We start from the raw sequence: 21442 nt of genomic DNA on the forward strand, positions 1-21442 counted from the left end.
AAATGACGGAGTGTTACTTGATAACAATTGAAATATTTTTTTCATTTAATTATACAATTAAACATTAATCCATTTATCTTAAGCAACACCATTTAAATCTATTCAACTTACATATGTATGTACAAACATATACATTTTAGTAAAAGGAAAATAATAAAACAGTATGGTTGGAACAGCGCTCATTTTGGTTTTAAGCATTTAACTAAATTGTAATGTTGTTACTAAAATGAATCAATCGATTGCACCTGTGTTGTGCTCGTAAAGTATCCTGAGAAGCAATTGTAGAATATATACAGAAGTCCGCCAATCCACATGCCTTTGACCACTTTGTCCACGAACCACATGCTGTAAGATTATCATAAAGTTGTTAATTTGAAGGAATTATCTTTTTCTTCTATCTTTCCGACGTAACTTACATTTTCATGTGGCGTTTGGCAGCTGGTATAGACTCATCAGATTCTTTCAAAATCAATCGTCGTGCACACAACACACAGTTTGTGAAATAGTCGATTAGGTCGACGTCAATTTTCTCAATGACATAGGTTCTTCGTTCCTTGTTATTCATTATTTTTCGAAGCTCCACTGCCTCTGTGTTGTCAAAATTCCAAACATTATTTGCATAGTATTCGAAAACTTCAAAGCCTTTGGATATGCGATTTTGCACGCGGCACAGGCTGTAAAAATATTATAATGTGAGCATTTCTTTTAAAAAAATTAGTTTTCTTCTTTAAAACATACACAGGTGGATAGCGCAGCAGCCATAGAAGGGCATCGGCAAATAGGGCTGGTATCCAATGGAATAATATCATGCAAATGTAGTGCAGCCAATACTGGGACTTCATTGAGCCACCCGGGTACCAGGCCACCCCATTCAGCGGCACTTTATTTTCTATAACCCAACGGCCCAGCTCGATAATCTCGGCCCAAGAGACCTTAATATCATTTGAGCTGGTCATATGTGCAACGCGGTTGGCATCAGCCATGCCCATTGTAATGTAACGCCAGCTGGCCACCAAAATGGCGTTAACAGCGACGTCCACCGGCAAAAAATCTCCAAATCCTGACGAGTTACAATACATGGTGCGTATAACTCCTTTGCCGGCACCAATTAACAAACCAGTTGGTCCATTTATGTTGTCGGTCCAGCCAGGTATGGGCTCCTTCCAAATAGGTATGACAATGGAAGGTCGTAAGATAGCGGCAGGCAGTTCCTTGAACTTCTCCACAACCAATGCCTCGGCTAGGGATTTGGTGTAGGCATACGTGTTGGGTATATCGCCCAGAATTTTCTTTTCAATTAATGCCACTTCCTCGTCCGTCAGCCATTCGCAGGCCTGCATCACCTTGTGTGGATCTGCGGGCGGATCGTAGGGTTTCTCATACAATGTCTTTACGTGCAGATGGCAATATGCTGTCGAACAATAGGCGAAAAAGTCCAGATGCTTGAGTGTGGCGGCCAGGTCGAGCATATATTTGGTGCCTCTCGTGTTCATGAACACCGCATTGCGCAATGGCTCATCAAAACTATGATAAAGATAATTGATTACGATGTCGTCCATTACTACCACAACACTTACCGCACTGTAGCTGCACAATGGTACACAATGGAAACTTCATTGCGAAGCGTTTCTAGATCTTGGTCAGAGATGCCCAGCCCGGGCAGCAGTACATCGCCAGCTATAGCCACCACCTGGCTGAGGATGCGCTCCTCACCGCGCTGTTGCTTTACCATATCGAAGAGCTACAGAGGTTTATGGACACGCACGTTAATAAGGCCACAAATAATTTCTAATCATTTTTGCACCTACCACATTCTGAAAAATCTCCTTTATGCGTTCCTGTTTTTATAATAAATGTGTTAATAAAGTCATGTCTCTACTAAATACATTTAAAGTCTTACCTGTGGGTCTTTTCCCTTCTTCGGCCGTATGAGCAAGTAAATACGTTTGAGTTCACCACAGGAACTGAAATTAATAAACTGAGATTAAATCATGCACACACATTGGTATACATAATGGATAATAATGGGCTGCACGTTCAACAGCAGCCGCTGCCGGTCTAATGAGCCACCCCCATAAATGCACACTCACCGAAGAAGTTTTTCCACCAGCACCTTGCCAAGAAAACCTGTGCCACCGGTTATGAACAGGCTGCGTCCCTTGAAACTCTCCGCCACACGGTCCACTTCGTTGTCGTCCACATCTCCTAATGTCACCTGTTCATCCTTTTCGAATTCAAATTTTGGTTTCGCGGTCATTTTGCTGCGCCGTTAAATGCTGTAATACAAGGAACAAATACAAATAAAAAGCGTGCCACAAATGCCGTGCCGTAAGCCATCAGCTAGTGCACTTTAATTATGTTTTGATCTTGGCCAAATGACCACATCGGCAATCACTGCCATTAAAAATATGAAGTAACATGAACGACGGCTTTAGTGCGCACTTGTGTAAATGGTCAAAACTAAATTCAAAACCACAGACTGGTTTGATAGACATGAACAACGGATCGATTGACTGGCTAGACTTAGCTGCCAAGCTTCTTACTATGGCTTTGTCAAAATCAAAATTGTTGACATTCCCCCCAACTGGTATACCCATACGCTTGACTGCACCGACGGCCACGGCTGGGTGGTATTGTAGTGTTGTGGTGTGCATTACTTACAATGACCATCAACCATCGACCACCAAATCAACACCAAACGCGACACTAGCGCTTGCGCAACTTGCCACATGCTACATGTGGGCTAATTAAATGGCCGAATTGCGACATGTTGCCCACTTGCTTCGTTGATGTTAACCTAGTCGCGCTGGTTTTGGCAACATGTGCCATGATAGTGAGCTTGTTAGTGTACTCAAGTGAAGCCCATTTCAAATAATTGAGGTTGAGTGGTTTTTCTGTGGCGTCCTTCAACGCCAAATATTGGTCAGTAGACTTCGAGAATATTTAATATACATATGCTTTTAATTACATATATACATGCATATGTATATGTGTGTATGGAAATTATAATATTCCTAATATAAAATAATTAGATTTTTAGAAAATTTCCCCCCCAAAAATAGTGTTAGGATTAGGCGATAATTGATAAATAACGACACGTTTTATAGTATTCCAAATAAAGTTTCTGTTCTCTCAATTAATATCAAGATGAGACGATAAAAGCTAAACTTTAATAATTATCTCAGTTAATTTTTTCAGAAGTAACAGTTCTTCTTCTTTAGGCAGATACATATGTATATATATACTTATAAATAAAGCTTATGTATATTGTGATAATATGATTATTTATAAACACTGTTTTTTAAAATACAAACTATGAATAATTTAGTTGATATTGCGGTTTTGATGACAAGGTTGGATTATCTTTGATATCCAATATATATAAAGTTGGGAAATAACTTATTGTTTGTTCGTAAGTTGCACTTTTGTCCAAATGTCGATGCTTTGGCCTAAGGTCCGAAAATGTTGTGTCCATGAATTATTTAAAATAACAATTTTTATTGTTGAAAGTGCAAATAAAACACACAATTTTATTAGACTTGGTGACAACTGTCTTTTAAGTAAATTGTTCCTCTTTAAATATAAAAAAAGAGTAACATGATTTGCACAGCATTTTTTAATGTTCATACATGTACTGTGTTTCTGGAAAAATTAACAAAAATTAAAAACTAACTAACAAGTTATTTTCAAAGTTTATGGAAATAATTAATTTTAATATTATTTGTAAATGCTTGCTTCAGTTGAATGTTATTTCAAAACTGAATGAATATGTAGATATGGCAGCTCATTCTGATGGCGGGTAAGATGCTATTAAAGGAGACTGCGTTCTTTTAAAGAAAAAGAAGTTTTACGATTTTTATAACAATATTAATTTTATATAAATTATTTATTATTATAATCTAACAATATGTTTCTAATCATTTCAATTTTCTTATAGCTTTCAAGATGAGCTTTTAGCTTGTCTTAAGGCCATTCGATAAAATGTTTCAGAGACAAACATAGAGTGTCTAAAATTGTATTTCAAATGAAGGATTGAATCTTTTATTTATAGTTATTATAAAATCGTCAAAGACAACATGGTCATCTTGTCAACAATCAAACGATAATTTTATGCGCCTTTAAATGAAATGTTGACCAAACAAACTAAAATGTTAATTGATTTGGCATTGAGAACAGAGCGAAAGAAATCCAAATCTACCAAATGATTTCGAGACTACGCAGGCCAAGAGCAAAGCAATCAAACTGCATTTGTTCTGACTTGTTTTTGGAATCCCCACCCCTCACCGTCAATATTTAATTTGTGTGCTTATGCAGACAAAAAACCAAAGACTTAAACAACGAACGCGTTTTTGAAAGTGCAACTAAAGGCAGCAGCCAAAGGCAGGTGTTAAACACTTTGGCTTCGTTTTCACTTTCAGTTATGACTTTATGCATGATTGCCACATTTTGGCTTGTAACTGTACATTGTTGACCTGCTTAGCAATTTGCTGTTACATGGTTGTTATCTCCTTCCCTTACATATATTCAAGTTACCAATCACTCGAAGTAATAGACATTTCAATGTATCTAAGTACTGCCGAAAATTGTGTGATCTAAGCAATGCCGCTATTGCATTTGTAATAACTTAAACGTGCAAAATAATTTGGCAGTTGGTGTTTTATTATGTCTGCACTGGCGTATGAATTGAGTGCGAACAATAAGCGTTTAAATTAAATTTAATGCCCACACATTTATCAAATGTGACTGCAGTAGTTACAAGTATGAAGAATCTGTTTTGCTGGCAAATGCTAAATGCTCGTTATATTGTTATATATCAGCGATTATACTAGGCATAGTGCAAGTCATTCGGCCAAACTGCTTTTCAGATAGTTAGATGCTGATAATCAAAGCTTGTTGACGTCTTTAACTAGCAACAATAAGCAGCTGCACATTCAGATTTCTCAGCTCACGGCTCATAGATTTGTGAGTGTGTCGAAAACTCTTACGACGACAACAGTTTAAGTTGTAGCATCTAGAGGGAAAATTCCGAATAGCATGCCGCTTGCAACAAATAAAAATAAATCACCAGTCCGCATTTATTTGGCTACGAAAACAGGCAAGATACACCAAACAAAGCCACATGCATAGGCGAACTATATACATATCTACTAGTTGTTTAAAATCACGAATTTACCATTTTCCTCTTATTTTTTCGGCAACTTGTTTTGATGGCAAGATGTCAACAACGTGCGAGGAACTTACACTCAAAGAAATTCTAAGTATGAAAACGCACATGAATCTAGCAAGCATAGTTTAGTTAAACAAAATATTGTATAGGTTTTAATTTAAAACCTCTCCTTGAACACGTAACAAAATATCAAACAGTTAAGAGCTGCTGACATTCTTTGTGGTTTTTCATTTATATTAATGATGTGTCCTTGTGTGTTATACTTTTATAACAAAAGAATTCCAGTTCTCTGATTTATTTGCATTTTAAAATCGACAGAATAGTGTGTATTTTGGTTCAGTTATTCAATTTCCGCTAATATGTTTTGTCATTGAATAAATTAATAAGTGACTTATATCTTAAACTTATGTTTGTTTTCAACAAAAACGATAATAAGCCAATAATAGTTTCGATTCTTTTTTAATATTTAACCGATGTTAAATTTAATCCGTGTCTTCTATTTTAAATGCTCCTCTGGTCGGGCATGCACTTTATCTCTAATTATATATATGCCTAATTCAATAATATGAATATTTAATGGCCTTTCAACTGAATTGTGTTTGCTGACCCAAGCATGGCTTCTTGATGCTTGCTTGTAAAATATTTTATTCACTTAAGCCATTTTATACTTCAAATTAATAATGCATGGTTTTTTCAGGACTAAAACGGAAGTATTTTCACAACTAAAATATTACATTTTAAAATATTTTTATTACACTGTTCATTTTTTTGTTGGTTAAAGGAATTATTGTCTCTTTAATGATATTGTACACCTACTTAGACACTTGAAGAAGCTTCCTAGAAATCCACTATATCGTTTATTTATATAAACATTGATTTTGACTTTTACCGAATTTTCAACTCGACAATTCTGCGCGCGCCGAATGCTAAACGCAAACTGAACAAACTTGGCTACAAATTAGGAAAAAGAGCCTCCACTGAAAACAAACTTAATAGAAAAAAGATCGTAAAAGTGAATAAATACAAACACATGTACGATAGAAACCAAACTTCGTATCACCACATTTTATGCACAGACTTGAAAACGAGCTGAGCTCACACATACTATACACACAATCATACATACACGAATAATAAATGATACAATGATATAAAGACACACACACACACACACACACACACACACACACACACACAAAGTCAAATACATACATATATTAACGACGACTTGAACTCAAGCTAAGAGCAGCTGCGCTACTGCCCACAAGCACTTGAGGTGACTTACAGGCCAGGCTAGGCCAGACCAGACCCGGCCAACTAAACTGGCAACTCTCGATCGTAACTCTATCGGTCGGTCAGAGGTTCAAACTACTGTCTCTCCAATTCTCTCTCCTGGCTTTGTTTTGCGTCGCTGCACTTAATTGGTAGCTGTACTATACTCGTATAAGTAAACGATCGCTTCTCAATTAAATTGCCAAATCATCTCTTGTTAGCGTCAACAACCGTTATTACCTCACTGTAGCTGGCACTTCGTGTTGTTGTTTAATGCTTTTCATGCGCTCAGAACATTTCGCAACTGTTGTCGCGATTAACGACTCAATGAAGAAGTGGACAGCCTTCGATTACGTGCGCGCTTGCGCAATACTGTTCTGATATATTGCGCATACGCCACGTGTGCTTCAAAATCTGCATCTTAATGACAAGAGCCTTATGTGGGCTGCTACTGCGAAATACCTTGCTAATATATAATCAAATATCTATTATTAAAAATCAATTATCACATAAAGTGTTGTAAAGAGCATAAGGAAAGGATAAAAACATAGTTCTAGATCTCATTGAATTACGTTTGAACACTGATTTGAACATATATACATTATATACATATACATTTCATTGTCGGCTTCAGAGATATTGCCATAGGGTATTTTTTTTAGTTGCACAATGCAAAAATGCAAAATGTGAATTAATATACTTGTAGTTTTTTAGTACTTGTTTTGATTTATCCAATGATAAATCGTAATTATTAGAAGTTTATTTAATAAATAATTAACAGGTACATTATGAAACATTAACGAATGTACTGAAATGCCACAAATTGCTCGAGATTAGTTTCCAGTCACTCAATAAAAGATCAAGACCATTTTACAATGCACTCAAGCCATTTAAGCAGCACTAAATGGGTTTTGTAATGTCTCTTACGTTGAATGGAAAATTTTAAACAAGTTTAATTTCATAATAAAACTGTACTTTAAGTATAAAATTAGTCTGTAATAAAAACAACTGTATTTAGTTATGAAAACAGCGTTAGAAACAATGTATGCAATTCTAGTTTACGACGTTGTCAGTTTAATTTGTGAAATGGTGTGCCAATTTGTGTATTTGTTTTTCATACATATACTTTTAATTTATAATAAAACAGAGTACCCGAGGTTCGTAAAACTAGTTACAGTTGCTAATCACATAGTTCGTAAGCTTTTTATACCCTGTACCCGTAGGGTAAAAAGGGTATATTAGGTTTGTGCAAAGTATGTAACATGCAGAAGGAAGCATCTCCGACCCCATAAAGTATATATATTCTGAATCAGCATGACGAGAGAAATCGATCTAGACATGTCCGTCCGTCCGTCCGTCTGTCCGTCTGTCCGTCCGTCTGGATGAACGCGAGGATCTCAGAAACTATAAAAGCTAGAATAACCAAAGTTGGCATCCAGATTCTCCTAGGTCCGAGAAAGGACGAGTTTATTTTTTTTTTTTGGAATTTTCCCCCCCTTCCCCCGCTACAGAATTTCGTCAATAGCGTCCACATTTCAAATGCTACCTAAACCAAACTTTGCACACATAATTTATATATAATTGTCTACTGTTGTTCAAAATTTTATTCAATTCGGTCAATTCTAAGAAAAGTTATTAGCCAAACAAATTCTCGCCAGTACAACCTCCCCAAACTGCAGCAACAAGTTCGCTCTTCTTCTTCCTCTTTTTGCTGCTGCTATGGGCGCATATAACTCAGTGACGGAAGTTTACCTGGGTACAGGGTATTACACTGTCGGGCTTGCTCGACTGTAGCGTTCTCTCTTGTTAGACTTGAGTTATGTTGGGTCCAAAGCACACATTGGATGAGATATCGCACGCATCTCGGGCCATTGAAAAAGTGGCAATGGCATTGACATCAAATTTAATGCTGCGCGCTCGCCTTTGCTTTAGCCGCGATTATATTTTTTAATAATACAATAATAATGGGATTTGGTTATTGCCAACCAGTTCGAAGGCAGGCCACTAGTAACAGCTGTAGCTGGTCGGTCAATGGAGCGGTGTTTGTGCCTCTTCGCTTTTTCAATCATTGCTCGATATGCTTCATAATTTACTACGGACAGCGCTAGTTGACAACACCTTTAACTTGAGTCGAATTCAGTGACTTTGAGATCTTTTTATAAAATATGTAAATTGAAATCGGTATACAAGCGACTGTTTTATGTTGTTATTGGTGGCACATTTTACTGGAAACCTGTAGCCATTAAATTCGAGCAAAACAACACTAATGGCCTGTTCGCAGTCACAGACGAATTTACAGTCACATTCACGTTGGCAAAACACAAACAGGAAGGGAGGAAGGCTTGCAGCTCGTCGCTCAGCCAAAAAGTTAGCCTTTAAAACTGTATCCGTAATTACAGACTTCCGCCTATGAAAATGAAGTGCGGTAGGCATTTCTATACGAATTTCCCTTCAAAGGACAAACACATACACACAGCCCCACACCCACACCCACACGTACGCACGAAGGACGAGCGAGCACAGACGAGACACTGAAGGCGAAGGCGCCACAATGTATCCCGTTACACGGCCATAAAACTTCATAAACGCTGGTCCAAGAGCAAATTATAATGCATACGCACACGTAGGCCAGGCGGCGGCAAGCGGCTAATTGGACGTACCAGTCAAGAGTCGCTCTCGCTAACTTAAACTTAAAACTGGGCGGAACATAACAATTGTGGGTGATTTGCATACAATTTGCTGCTTAAATTACCAGCAGAGCGGCGTCAAAATGTTGCTGTGTCATCGCCTGCTGTATTGTTGTGGCTCAACATGTTGGTCAAGCGCACAAAACCATAAATATAGAAAAACATACGATTATGAATCAAAATGAAGAAGAAACATTTACATAAAAACCAGTAGCAGCAGCCCAATAAAAAAATGTCTACCATATGACAGTTGTCCAGTCTCTGGTAACCTACAACAATGAAAATTTTTTGTTTGCATTCTGCTTTGTTGCTTTTGTTGTAATGCATTATGTGGCATATCTGCTGTGTGCAGGCTGCATGGTCAAGGCTGGGATTCATTGTCCTGACCCACCTGCAATACAACTACAAAACGTATTTTTAAAAGCTAAGAAATCTTTAGAAGGAATTTGGATTTTGTATGCCAAAAATAAATTCTCCCTACCCCCACCCCCTAAAACACATGAACACACTATGAGAAAAACAAACACACACATATCTTTATCAATGGGCTGCAGTTCAGCAACATCTTCAAAAGGTTGCAGGCAAATAGCCGCATGTTGCTGCAACACTTGTTGCGTGTGTGGGCGCCAACGTTGGGCGTCATTGCTGCTGTTGGGTCTTCTTCTTGTTGATGATGCCGTGGCTCTTCGCACAGGATAATGTCGGCCTGCCGCTCACACATATAAAATCGGAAGTTTCGCCAAACATTTGCACAGACGTGTTTCGCATGTTCACGGGCAACAAGTGTCGACAATTCCTTGGGAATCCGAAAAAGGTAAAGGAATTGTTCAAACATTTTAAATAGTGCATCGCAATGTGTTTTTGAAACTTGTTCACATATTTTTGAATTTTTGTTAACGGAAAAAGGTAAGTGTCGCGAAGTTATCACCCATTCAACATTGAAACAGTTCAAAGAACAAAAACTGCACATTCATGTTTTAGATTTAGGGATTAAAAGTGTAACTGAACAAAAACAACAACTTCTCAGGTGCATATTGAAAAAATCTCTTCCTTTAAAAGCAAAGCCTTTGAATGAATTCTGTATGAATAAATGAAGCTACAAGGGTAAGCTCCGTCGGAAAAGCAGCAGCAGAGCGGTTTTTTAATATTTTGTGCTGTTGCTAATATCAGCTTTATGATGCATTCACTGGCTTTTCTTTCGGTAGTCGGATAAAAATGTGTGCAAGCAAATATTCCTATTTTTATTAAATGTACGAGTCAGTTTTCTAGCTAATACATTTATGAATAATAGATGAATTGTCACATCTAAGAGCTGTTTAGTTTTCGTGCAGTCTTCAATTTATTTTTATTATTCTTATATTATTTCAATATTGATTTTGAATTAGGTAACTGATATGCAATTATACATAGATATGGTGAATATTGTTTGCATGAACTTAGTGTAGATCATGCAGAACATATGTATATTTGCTCATGTCAATTAAAAAACCAAAGATATTAAATAGCCTTTTTTAAAAAATAATATTTCGGTGTCAGGAAAGTGCACCTTGTTTTCACTCAAATAAACCAGGGACCGCAAAAAATCATTCACTTATAATAGCTTTGAGAAAAGGAGGATTATACAAATATAAATTTTTTGTAACATTATCTCTGCATGATGACCATAATTAAACATTTTTTAAATATTATTCATTCTCTAAAGTTCAGTTGTGGGTTTAAAAAAATCTGTTCATTACAAAAAGTTTATTACGGCTAAATCATTGATAAACAAATAAAACTGAAAGAATGTTCATTAATTTATGACTTTATTTTTTTTTGCTCAGAAATAGTGAATATCGGTAGAGCTGTAAAGTATAACTTAAAAATAATGATTATATTGTGAGAAATGAATAAAATTAAAAAATAACTCATATTTTTTAATTTGTATAATAACTTGTAAAATGATTAGAGTGCCTGAAATAAGTTTCAAATTTATTGAATAAATACTGGCTTAGAGGCTGTGCCATTAAGTAGTTGGACCGTAAAAACCCTCATTTGATTTTTTTTTTCAATCAAAGCATTGAAGCCGTGCATTCAGATTAGCACCTTAACAATACATTTTTAGAAATATAAAATAGCCCAACCTCGAGCACTTCCGCGCGAGGATTAATAAGTTAGTGGTGGCTTATGCTTATCTAAATGTTTTGAAAAAACATAATCGTTTCAGTCTTCGCAAAGGTCTAGCAGGAAGGAGTCCTCTTGCAAGCAAACTGCGGTGACTCAGAAGCCTGTCACTGTATCTACTTGTATGCCTTCCAATCTGCTCCTCCACGGTGAACGCGCACGTACCAGGGCAGTTGGTAATTTGCCGCAATGCACGGTTTTGCAGGACCTGGATGCGCTTATAATTAGATTTTGCGGCGATCCCCCAAATTTGAATACCGTACAGCCATATCGGAGCGTAGACAGCTCTTTTTGCTCTAAGTGGCATAGTGCTCCTTCTATTTAGTAGCCATCGCAACTGTTGCATTCTTTGGCCACATTTTTTTACCGCAGCTTTCAGATGTAGCCGAAAAGTGACACGCTTGTCTAGGGTAATGCCAAGGTATTTAGCTAGCGCTGGCTGTTCTAGGGTTACTCCCTCAAGCGGAATAGGAGGCGTGCAGGGAATTAGCATTTTCAGCGTGAAGCAGGGGTTAGAGGTTTTTATGGGATTGACCTTTAAATTCCACCTAGTGCACCAAGCTGCCAGTGTATTGAGATAGCTCTGTAGTCCATCTGCTGCTTCTCGGTGATTTTTCGAGTTAAAAACAACCGCAATGTCATTTAAGTACGCTTAAGAGTATTTAAGAGCATTTAAACTTGAAATATGAAAGAAAGTGGTTTCCTTACACAATACGCATCTTTAATATGTATTTGGTTTGCATACATTTTCTCATAGCTTAGTTTTTGGAGCTGGGCACGTCCTTGTTTTTTTCCCCCTATAACCGCCCAACAAAGAACCCTTTTATGTACCAATGAACTAGTTTTGTATTTCTAACAACAAATTCCCCTTGGAACACTATTTTTGCATCAATCTGTGGCAGAGGCATGCTCTGAAAATTGCTTTACACACAGTGCAAATAGTTTTGTACACACATCCTTTCATTAATAATATGAAATTGAAATATTTATGAGTGCACTTCAGAGGAGGCGAGAAGCAACAAAGCTGCGTTAAATTTTCATTCAGATTTGCATTCCTTGGCGGCTTCCAGATGTGTGTGGCAGACAACATGTAACTGAAATGGACATGTGCAGCTCAAAACTTGCTGGGCATGCAGGACTTTTGATTTATCACTAGCAATAGCGATGGGGATGGAGATGGGGATGGAGATGGTGCTGCCCTGGCACAACCTCTTCCCATATTCATTTGTCTTTGAGACTGAGGTGTTGAGCTTTGACGCGCAGTGTTAACAAATGGCATTTAAATGCCTTCCACTTTGATGATGCTTCATTTTCATAATTTTTCATGTCGGGGGACATCTGTGTCTGTGTCTGTGCGCAAGCATTTATTTCTTTCTCGCTCTTCCTAACCGTGTGTGTGCGTGTTTGTACTTCAAAAGTATCGCATTGCCGCCTGCAAATCTGATTAAAATGATCAAAAATCGTTGTTTGTTGGTGCTTTGTGCCGCCAATCTGTGTCAACTTACATATTCACGTGCTCGATGCCTAAACAAAGCAAATTAACGGCCGTGTTATTGATACAGCCATGGCTTATATCTTCCCGAAAACTGAACCTCTGACATGGGCACCATAAATGTACAAATACTTGTACATACTTGTGTGTAACTACCACTTTGTCAACTGAGCGCTGTCAGCCGATTATGAAATATTTGTTGAATTTCAATTGCGAGTCTTAACTTTGGAAATCAATCAGCCGTCAGTGTGGGATACTTACTTGCTACTCTGCTCCCTGTCTGGGGAGAAATCGTCAGACTAAGAGCTACATATGTATGTATGTATATTTGTACAAGTATGTTGCAACACTCTTGACAAACTCATAAATTTTCGCAAACTGTTAACTCAAGCACATAATTTGTGGATGGCACTTGCTGTGCGTTGCAGTTTCCTCTCTGACCTGTCCCTTGACGTACTCGTGCCACCGCATACGAGTACGAGCAGTTGGGCAACCAAAATGACGTGTTTGTTTAATTGCAACGCCAGACCCACAGTCGCACACACACACACACGCACACGCACACACACACACACATAGGCATTGCTACAGGTACTTAGTGTAGCTTGTTTAGCTGCCCAAAATTCAAAATATGCATTGATGTTGATGCCCGTCATTGCTCATATCGAGGTCCGAGTTGGCTACCTTTTCCGAATTCATCATCATAAAGCAGACAAATTGGCATTGTTGTTGCCTGCTACTGCTACTGCTACTGCCACTGTTGCTGTTGTTGCACTCTTGCCAAAATTCATGCTGTCGTCATTGACCAAATTTCCAGACGAATTCACTTCTGTTTGACAAGTTAGCTGTTAAAACTTACGTATGTCGCTCATTTGTCGCGACAAGTCCAACAGAAATTTAACTTTTTTATTCAACACGCGGCACGGTTTTATGAAATTTTGCTTTATACAAATGTATGTTAATGTACAGGTTTTTTTCTCTCTTTATATATTTATATATGTATATAGTATTTAATGTCTGTTCATCAAGCAGTTGCGAGTAGGGGGCTAACTTGTTGGCTTTGTGTCTGGCTCTTGACCCCTTGGACTAGTTTGAAGCGCCGCAGCTCAGAAATTTTAGTTAATGTTTTTCCGTATAGCGCTGTGGAGAAGTTATCAGATAGACATGAGGATACTTTTAAATGACGCGTACTTTAATATGAATTTCTTTAGACAGACTCTTTATAATTGGTCCATTGTGGTGGTTTCAAGCTCCAAGACGCAATCGAAAACACCAATTTGAAATTTGAATCTTTCTTTTCTTCTGAAATGCAGCTAAAATGTCTTACAGATATAGTATATATCCTTAAGGAACTTTAAATTGTACCATTATTTATTATTTGATTACCAATAGCTTTGTACAATTACTTTATATTTGTTTGATAAATTGCCCTGTTTTTAGAAATTGCAATTAATAAGCTAAGGAAAATAATTGAATATATTTATATCAAATTCTGAAAAAGGGGGAGAGTTGCAAAATTGTTTAAACAATTGTTAAGCTGCGCTTGGTGTATTAACAAGAATATCATTTTAATTGGCTTTTTAGGATTTTAGTTTTAGCAGAAACTATGTTTTGACGAGCGAAAGCATCTCACTACAGCCCAAAACCTAGACGTTGGCCAATCAAAATAGGATTTGCTCGGATCTGTTGTGCCTGTAATTAACCGAATTTCGAATAGTCTGCTAAGTCTGTAATGCATGTTGCATTGCAAAAGTCTGTTCCCATTATTTTCCACTAAACACTTACTCTTTCAGGTAGTTAAGCTTTCAATTAGTGTAGCCTTTGCAGTTGCAACCAAGCCTGCCCCATCAACTGCGGCCACTCACTTGGCAGCTCGTCTAACATCAAGGGGCCCATGAAGCGTCATAGCCAGAGTTGCCGCCGCAGCCGTAGACAAAAGCCATAATCATTTGCATCTGTAATGGCCATCGTCCCCGTATAAGGAGGTGCGTGTGCAGCCCTTCCGGACGTCATACATCAAGTCCTATGGGGGCGGTAGACAACAACGCCCTCAACAAGTGTTAACGGCAATGTAACATCAATGTGGCCAGGGAGGGGCTTTGCTGCTCCTTCTCCTTCTCTTTCCGTTGCTATTGTTGCTGTTGTTGTTGTTTTTTTGTTGTTGCTGTTGCTACTTTTGTTTCTGTCTTGTGTGCCTTTAATGCGTTCGGTTAACTTTTTACGCACACATCCATATTTCTCACTTGGCCAAGAAATTATCGCATAAATATTTTTATGGTTAATTAGCGGGACACTTTGCTCGTCGCGAGGCAGGCGCTACAGCAAATACAATAACAACAGCAACATCGTTGTCGCGCTCTTCGTTGTCGGGTCGCACATAAATACTTGTGTGTGTGCATATTAGTTAAGTTAAATGGATGCGACTTTTGTTGTTCGGGCTGCGAACATTTTGCGTCGGCGTCCTTAATGGTTTTAAAATATGCATCTGCTAATAAGTTTTATAGTGCTTTGTCTGTCCATGCTGCAGTTTTAAACAAACATTGAACTACTTTGAATTAATAAATATCAATTTCGGAACAAGAGTGTAGTTTTTCGTTCTCATTTCCCTCCTGTAGAAATACTTTTACTTTATACCTGCACCGTGGGTGCTGAAAAAATTTCGTTTACACTCAGAAAAAAACTGCTATACAATTTTAAGAATCACTTTTCAAGAAAGTTCTAATATGAAGTATATAATTTTGTATTGAAAGAGGGAAATCACCATTAGTACATATGTATGTATATTTTTTTTAATACATATTACCCCCGCCCCATGCCTCTCTCTCGCAAAGCTATTGACTCAATTGGTTTCTTAATTTTCTTTTATTGCAGATCACGTTAAAATGGGCATAGCTTTGATGTTTCTGTTGGCCCTGTATCAGATGCAGGCCGCCATCCATAGCGAGATCATTGAGTCCCCCCAGTATAATCTGAATGCGCTTAGCGATGACATTGGCATCGAATCGAAAATCCCGAATACTGAACCACTGGATGCCCTGCTGATTGAGAGGCCCGAGCAAACGGAGCTGGAATTTAGATATCCCATATCAGCGATTGGCGTGGATTATGCGAAAAACTCGCTGATGTTGCGCTTCCAAAAATATCCGCCAAAGCTGCACTACAAATACGATCCCGATTGGGATGTGAAGCGCAAGTCGCTGCAGGATAATTTCATGCACTTTGGCAAGCGCCAGGCTGAGGAAATCTCCAAGGACATCAATCGGCAGTACTTTGAGGATCCGTCCGCAGCCCGCTTTCAACGGAGTTTGGTAGGAAGTCGTGACTCGCGCGGCGATAATTTCATGCGCTTCGGACGTCGCAGTCCCCAAGACGACTTTATGCGTTTTGGTCGCTCCCAGTCGCAGGCACAGGACCACAGAAACTTTCTTCGCTTCGGCAGACCTGACAACTTTATGCGCTTCGGTCGTTCACAACAGGATCAGTCGCAAGCTGCCCGAAACTTTTTGCGATTTGGCCGACCCGACAATTTTATGCGTTTTGGTCGCTCGCCTCAACAACAAAGTCAGATCGATAGGAATTTCTTGCGCTTTGGTCGTCCCGACAACTTTATGCGCTTCGGACGTGCACCGCCTCCTCAATTGGACTCGAACTTCATGCGCTTTGGCAAGAGTGTTGACAGCAGTGTCCATACGGGGTCGAATCAAACGAAGCCGCAGCTGCAAAAGAACGAAATTAAGGCGGCTGTGAAGTTGTTGAATCAGAGTGGGACGGGTAGAGAGGAGACCAATCCCGTAGATAAGGCCATTACGATGCTTTTCAGTAAGCAACAACAGCAGAGAGAGGTTCAGGAACAGCCAGAGGATCCGACGAAGAGCAGTGAGCAGGAATCGACAGATCTCGGCAATGGCAACAATTTGGATGGCGTCGACAGTGTGGAACAGTATTATGGGTATCCGTAGGCCTGCAATTGTGCAGACTAGGGCTTCATGTAAATACAAAACAATGCTATATGATAAATGAATGAAATGAAGGAAATACGTATAAAGAAAAACTGCTCTCTTGTATGACCCACACTATGTATACAAATGTGTGGATTTTTAATGGGGCTGGATTAAAAATTCACACTCTTTAAAATCAAATAATTAAAATAATGCCTAAGGACATACGTACACACACATACTAACTATTGTATTAATTTAGTTAAATCAAAGGAAAATACCAAAGTTATATATAAAAACACCCTAAGCTATAAACTCCTTTGAATAAAGATGACTTTGAAAGAAAGTGTTGATGTTGCGATTATTATTTGACTCTCGGAAGGTAGAAACAAGGAAAGGAATTTATTTTGAATCGAAATGGTCGATTATCCGCTTATTTGCAGATTACATATAATTTGCAAAGCAATATTGAAAAAATGAAATGATTATTTAGTGCAATAATTCAAAATTGCTTTGTTAAAACCAAAATCATTATTAAAACCAGCACAAACCTAAAGAAATAATCGTTTTTAAAAATTTGTAATAGGTTTGAATAAAAAATGTTTAAAATTTTTGAGCGCCATCTACAGTTTTACATTGCAATTGTAAATTGAGCTCAAATAACTTCCACAAAGTGCGCGCCAAGTGTCTGCAGCGATGTCTGGCAACACCTGCACTATAATCAACAGCTGTATGTGGACTGTGAGTTTTGCCAGCTGTATCGCCAAACCGTACAGTGAAGCACTTCATTCTGCTCCGTCGGTCGAGTTTCTATATTAGTTTCATTTTAGCAGTGGAAAAAATTTTCGGTTTTTATATCTTCAGTGCTAATTAATATATCAGCATAAAAGAGAATATTTAAAACACGATCCAGACAGTTACCCTAGGGAGTCTAAAGTCCAACTTGTTGCATCCACTATTGGCGGCGTTGCTGCTGTTGTTGCTGAATTTGTTGTTGCTGCCACAACTATAATCGCGCAGTACTATTATTAATTATATATAATATATGTATGTACATATGTATATAAAATAAAGTACACAAAATAGAATACTCTGGACAAAATTCAATATTTTCCAACAGACGTCTGCCCGTTAAGTGACGAAAAAGTCAACAATGTCGGCGCTTCTTAAAATGCGCAGAGGTGAATATTTAATTAAAAATTAAGTTCATACGAATTACATAATATGTACATACAAACTATATGTATATATATATATATGTAAGTATATTAAATGCAATTAATGCAGTCTAAAGTAAAAGCCTGATAATGCACATTATTGGAGAAAATTAGTTTGAGTTCAGCACCTGGGCGCTGCCTCTTAAAATAAGATTAGACATTGTTCATATTGTGTTTGTTGTTGTGGATGGCGTGGCGATGTGGCGCTGACGCCCCACCAACCAGTACCAAACTTTGTCTGTCTATGGTAGGCAGCGGCAGGTGGCGAGAATGCTTATCGCTTTTTTCTTTCTTTCGTATTTCAATATCTCTTCTGATCATTTAAGTTCATAGAGGGTTTAGTTTATTAAATAATCACCATTTTTATGTATGTATATTTTCTATTATTTATATATTCATTTATTTAACAGTGCAAAAACTCTTTACGCCTACCTTTGTGCGCAGCGTTTCGGATGCGGTAAAGTATCCGAAGATCACCACACACTATACCCTGCACCCGCGTGAAAAGGACGAAAGATGGAAGGAGGTGGACATGGAGCGTTGCGTCGAGGAGGTGGACATTGTTATCGTGGGTGGTGGACCGGCGGGCATGTCGGCGGCCATAAGGGCCAAGCAATTGGCTGCAGAAAAAGATCAGGTTAGTTAGTTGGGTCTTATATAATACTAAATATTAACGAACAGTTTGTAGGAGATACGCGTCTGTGTTGTGGAAAAAGCCGCTGAAGTGGGTGGTCACATCCTCTCGGGGGCTGTCATCGATCCCGTTTCGATTAATGAGCTGATACCCGATTGGCAGGAGCAAGGAGCACCTCTGAACACGCCCGTCACCAAGGATACATTCTCGCTGCTCACTGCAACGGGCCGGCACTCGATACCCATTTTCAAAGGCTGGCCCATGGACAACCATGGCAACTATGTTGTGCGCTTGGGCCACTTGGTTAAGTGGTTGGGCGATCAAGCCGAAGCCCTAGGCGTTGAAATTTATCCGGGCTGTGCGGCATCCGAGGTGCTGTTCCACGAGGATGGCAGTGTCAAGGGCATTGCTACCAATGATGTGGGCATTGCAAAGAGTGGAGCGCCCAAGGATACATTTGCTCGTGGCATGGAGCTACACGCGAAGACCACCATTTTCGCCGAGGGCTGTCGGGGTCATCTGACCAAACAGATCATTCAGCAATTTGGCCTTACGGATGGCAGCGAGCCGCAGGCCTATGGTATTGGCTTAAAAGAGGTGTGGGAAATAGCGCCCGAAAAGCATCAGTAAGTAGATCTGAAAAAAGGAAAGAAAGAAGAAATCCAGTTTGGAATCTCGTTTAGACCTGGCTTGGTGGAGCACTCCATAGGTTGGCCGCTGGATCGGTTTACATACGGCGGTTCCTTCCTCTACCACCTGAACGAGCCAACTCCCGCGATAGCTGTCGGTTTTGTTGTGGGTTTGAACTACAAGAATCCGTGGATCAGCCCCTTCCAAGAGTTCCAGCGCTTCAAGACGCACCCAAAAGTGCGCGATATATTCGAGGGTGGCACTCGTATCGCCTATGGTGCGCGTGCCATTAACGAAGGCGGCTTCCAGAGCTTGCCCAAGAAACTGTCCTTCCCAGGCGGCTGTCTAGTCGGCTGCAGTGCCGGTTTCCTCAATGTGCCACGCATCAAGGGCTCCCACTATGCCATGAAGAGTGGCATGCTGGCTGCGGAGAGCGCTCTTGAGGCCATCAATGCAGATACGCAGTCCACCGCTGGGGTGGAGCCTACAACTTATGCCGACAAGTAAGTGTCGGACATTGTTACAATTGGTACAACTGCTTAATTGTATTTCGTCATAGAATCAAGGACTCTTTCGTATGGAAGGACTTGTATAGGGTGCGCAACGTACATCCTTCCTTCCACAATCCCTTCGGACTGTATGGTGGTATGGTGCTAAGTGGCTTCTCCATTTTTATGGGTGGGCGCGAACCCTGGACCCTCAAGCATGGCCCACAGGATCATGAATCCCTAGAGCTTGCCAGTAAAAGCGAAAAAATTGTGTATCCCAAACCCGATGGCAAAATCTCCTTCGACTTGCTATCCTCAGTGGCACTAACGGGCACTAACCATGAGGGCGACCAGCCTGCTCACTTGACGCTGAAAGACGACCGGATACCAGTTGATCACAATTTGGCCCTCTACGAGGGTCCGGAGCAGAGATTCTGCCCGGCCGGCGTTTACGAGTACGTGCCAAACGAGGAGGGCGGCAACTTGAAGCTGCAGATCAATGCCCAAAACTGCATACATTGCAAAACCTGTGATATCAAGGATCCCAAGCAGAACATCAATTGGGTTGTACCTGAAGGTGGCGGCGGCCCAGCCTACAATGGCATGTAAAGAGAGATCCAGGGATGTTACAATCGCTGCTCAACAGATACCAATATTGCATTTCTTTAGTTTGTAAAACGAAAATTTTACCCACAATATTTCGAAAGTTTTAAATTTATATTAGGCAGAATCTAGATCGGCAATAAAAAGTTGTAAAATTCGCAAAAAAAAAAACACTTTGATGACCACTTCACTTGCCAAAAAGGTTTTTATTTAAAATTGTTAATTTCTTTAAAACATCAACCTATTACGTAAACACATTCCTCACAATCATTTCCAAAATCATAATCAGTGCGAAGATAAAACATTTTTTTGGTTATTCTATACATACACATACACAATATTTGGAGAGTTCCATGGCTTTGCATCGAAATCGTTTTTACATTGCTTATATATAGTAAAGTGTTTGTTTCAATTTGCTGACAAATACTATATATGTATGTATGTATATATGTATATACATTTATATGTTTATTTGTATAGATGTTTTGGAACACACACACAAATTTATGAATATATGCCTTGTGTGCAATATCAAATACTAAATAGTATGCATGTATTAATATCTACTTTAATTCATATAGTATTATTTACTAGGTATTTCATATCACTTAGTTTGTACAAATATTTGTATTTATATGTACTTCTTAAAAACGGTGTTGTGCACGACAGCCGGTTAAAAGATAACGACGGGGGTTATCAGAAACACTCGTTCCGCTGCAATAAATGATCGTGCAGTTAACAAAGGTACGTCCATATATGTATGTATCTATATATTTGTTTGTAGGTATGTATATATGTGTATAGTTATACATACATAGTACATATATGTATATCTAGTTATACATGTAATATTTGGTTTTGTTCCATGTAAAGCATTTTCTCATTCTCTTATCTAAGGGCTATCATTACAAACTCCAATAAAATACATACATAGCTAGGTATGCCGTATTGAATTGAATATCGTGCAATTGGTTTTTCGATTTGTTTTAAGCATTAGCTTATACCAAGTCTTTGTCTGCCACATCTCCAACATTGCTGATCAAGAATCAAAAATTTGGACTAGTAGTTAGTGTCACTTCAATTCATCATATGGGGGGTGCCACATAAATCTCATTATAACAGTGTATATAGGCTATCATTATATTTCAACT

At 38.8% G+C, this 21442-nt stretch overlaps 3 protein-coding genes across 4 annotated transcripts; 2 read left to right on the forward strand and 1 right to left on the reverse strand.

Moving 5' to 3' along the window:
• Positions 1-13: 13 nt before the first annotated feature.
• LOC115623378 (putative fatty acyl-CoA reductase CG5065) lies at positions 14-6027 on the reverse strand. The gene is made up of 8 exons (XM_030518082.1): positions 5984-6027; positions 2091-2276; positions 1901-1964; positions 1809-1838; positions 1578-1741; positions 739-1524; positions 417-674; positions 14-345 (listed from the first exon to the last, which is right to left on the reverse strand). Exons 2-8 carry the CDS (start codon positions 2255-2257, stop codon positions 222-224), a joined length of 1593 nt encoding a protein of 530 aa, XP_030373942.1. The 5' UTR covers positions 2258-2276; positions 5984-6027; the 3' UTR covers positions 14-221.
• A 3868-nt stretch (positions 6028-9895) lies between these two features.
• On the forward strand, positions 9896-17005 carry LOC115633805 (FMRFamide-related peptides). Of its 2 annotated transcripts, none has more exons than XM_030531288.1 (2): positions 9896-10032; positions 15653-17005. In XM_030531288.1, the coding sequence occupies exon 2, from the start codon at positions 15664-15666 to the stop codon at positions 16738-16740; it is 1077 nt and encodes a 358-aa protein (XP_030387148.1). In that variant the 5' UTR covers positions 9896-10032; positions 15653-15663; the 3' UTR covers positions 16741-17005. The 2 variants fall into 2 exon arrangements, with proteins under 2 accessions (XP_030387148.1, XP_030387149.1); XM_030531289.1 differs by having other exon boundaries at positions 9902-9940.
• Positions 17006-17511: 506 nt separating this feature from the next.
• LOC115624212 (electron transfer flavoprotein-ubiquinone oxidoreductase, mitochondrial) lies at positions 17512-20471 on the forward strand. Its single transcript, XM_030518825.1, has 6 exons — positions 17512-17766; positions 17840-17900; positions 18347-18573; positions 18625-19196; positions 19254-19703; positions 19760-20471. The coding sequence occupies exons 2-6, from the start codon at positions 17873-17875 to the stop codon at positions 20295-20297; spliced, it is 1815 nt and encodes a 604-aa protein (XP_030374685.1). The 5' UTR covers positions 17512-17766; positions 17840-17872; the 3' UTR covers positions 20298-20471.
• Positions 20472-21442: the final 971 nt, after the last annotated feature.

This window comes from Scaptodrosophila lebanonensis, unplaced genomic scaffold, assembly GCF_003285725.1.
Source record: "Scaptodrosophila lebanonensis strain 11010-0011.00,11010-0021.00 unplaced genomic scaffold, SlebRS2 tig00000001-arrow-pilon, whole genome shotgun sequence".
In the NCBI taxonomy this organism is placed as follows: Eukaryota; Metazoa; Arthropoda; class Insecta; order Diptera; family Drosophilidae; genus Scaptodrosophila; species Scaptodrosophila lebanonensis.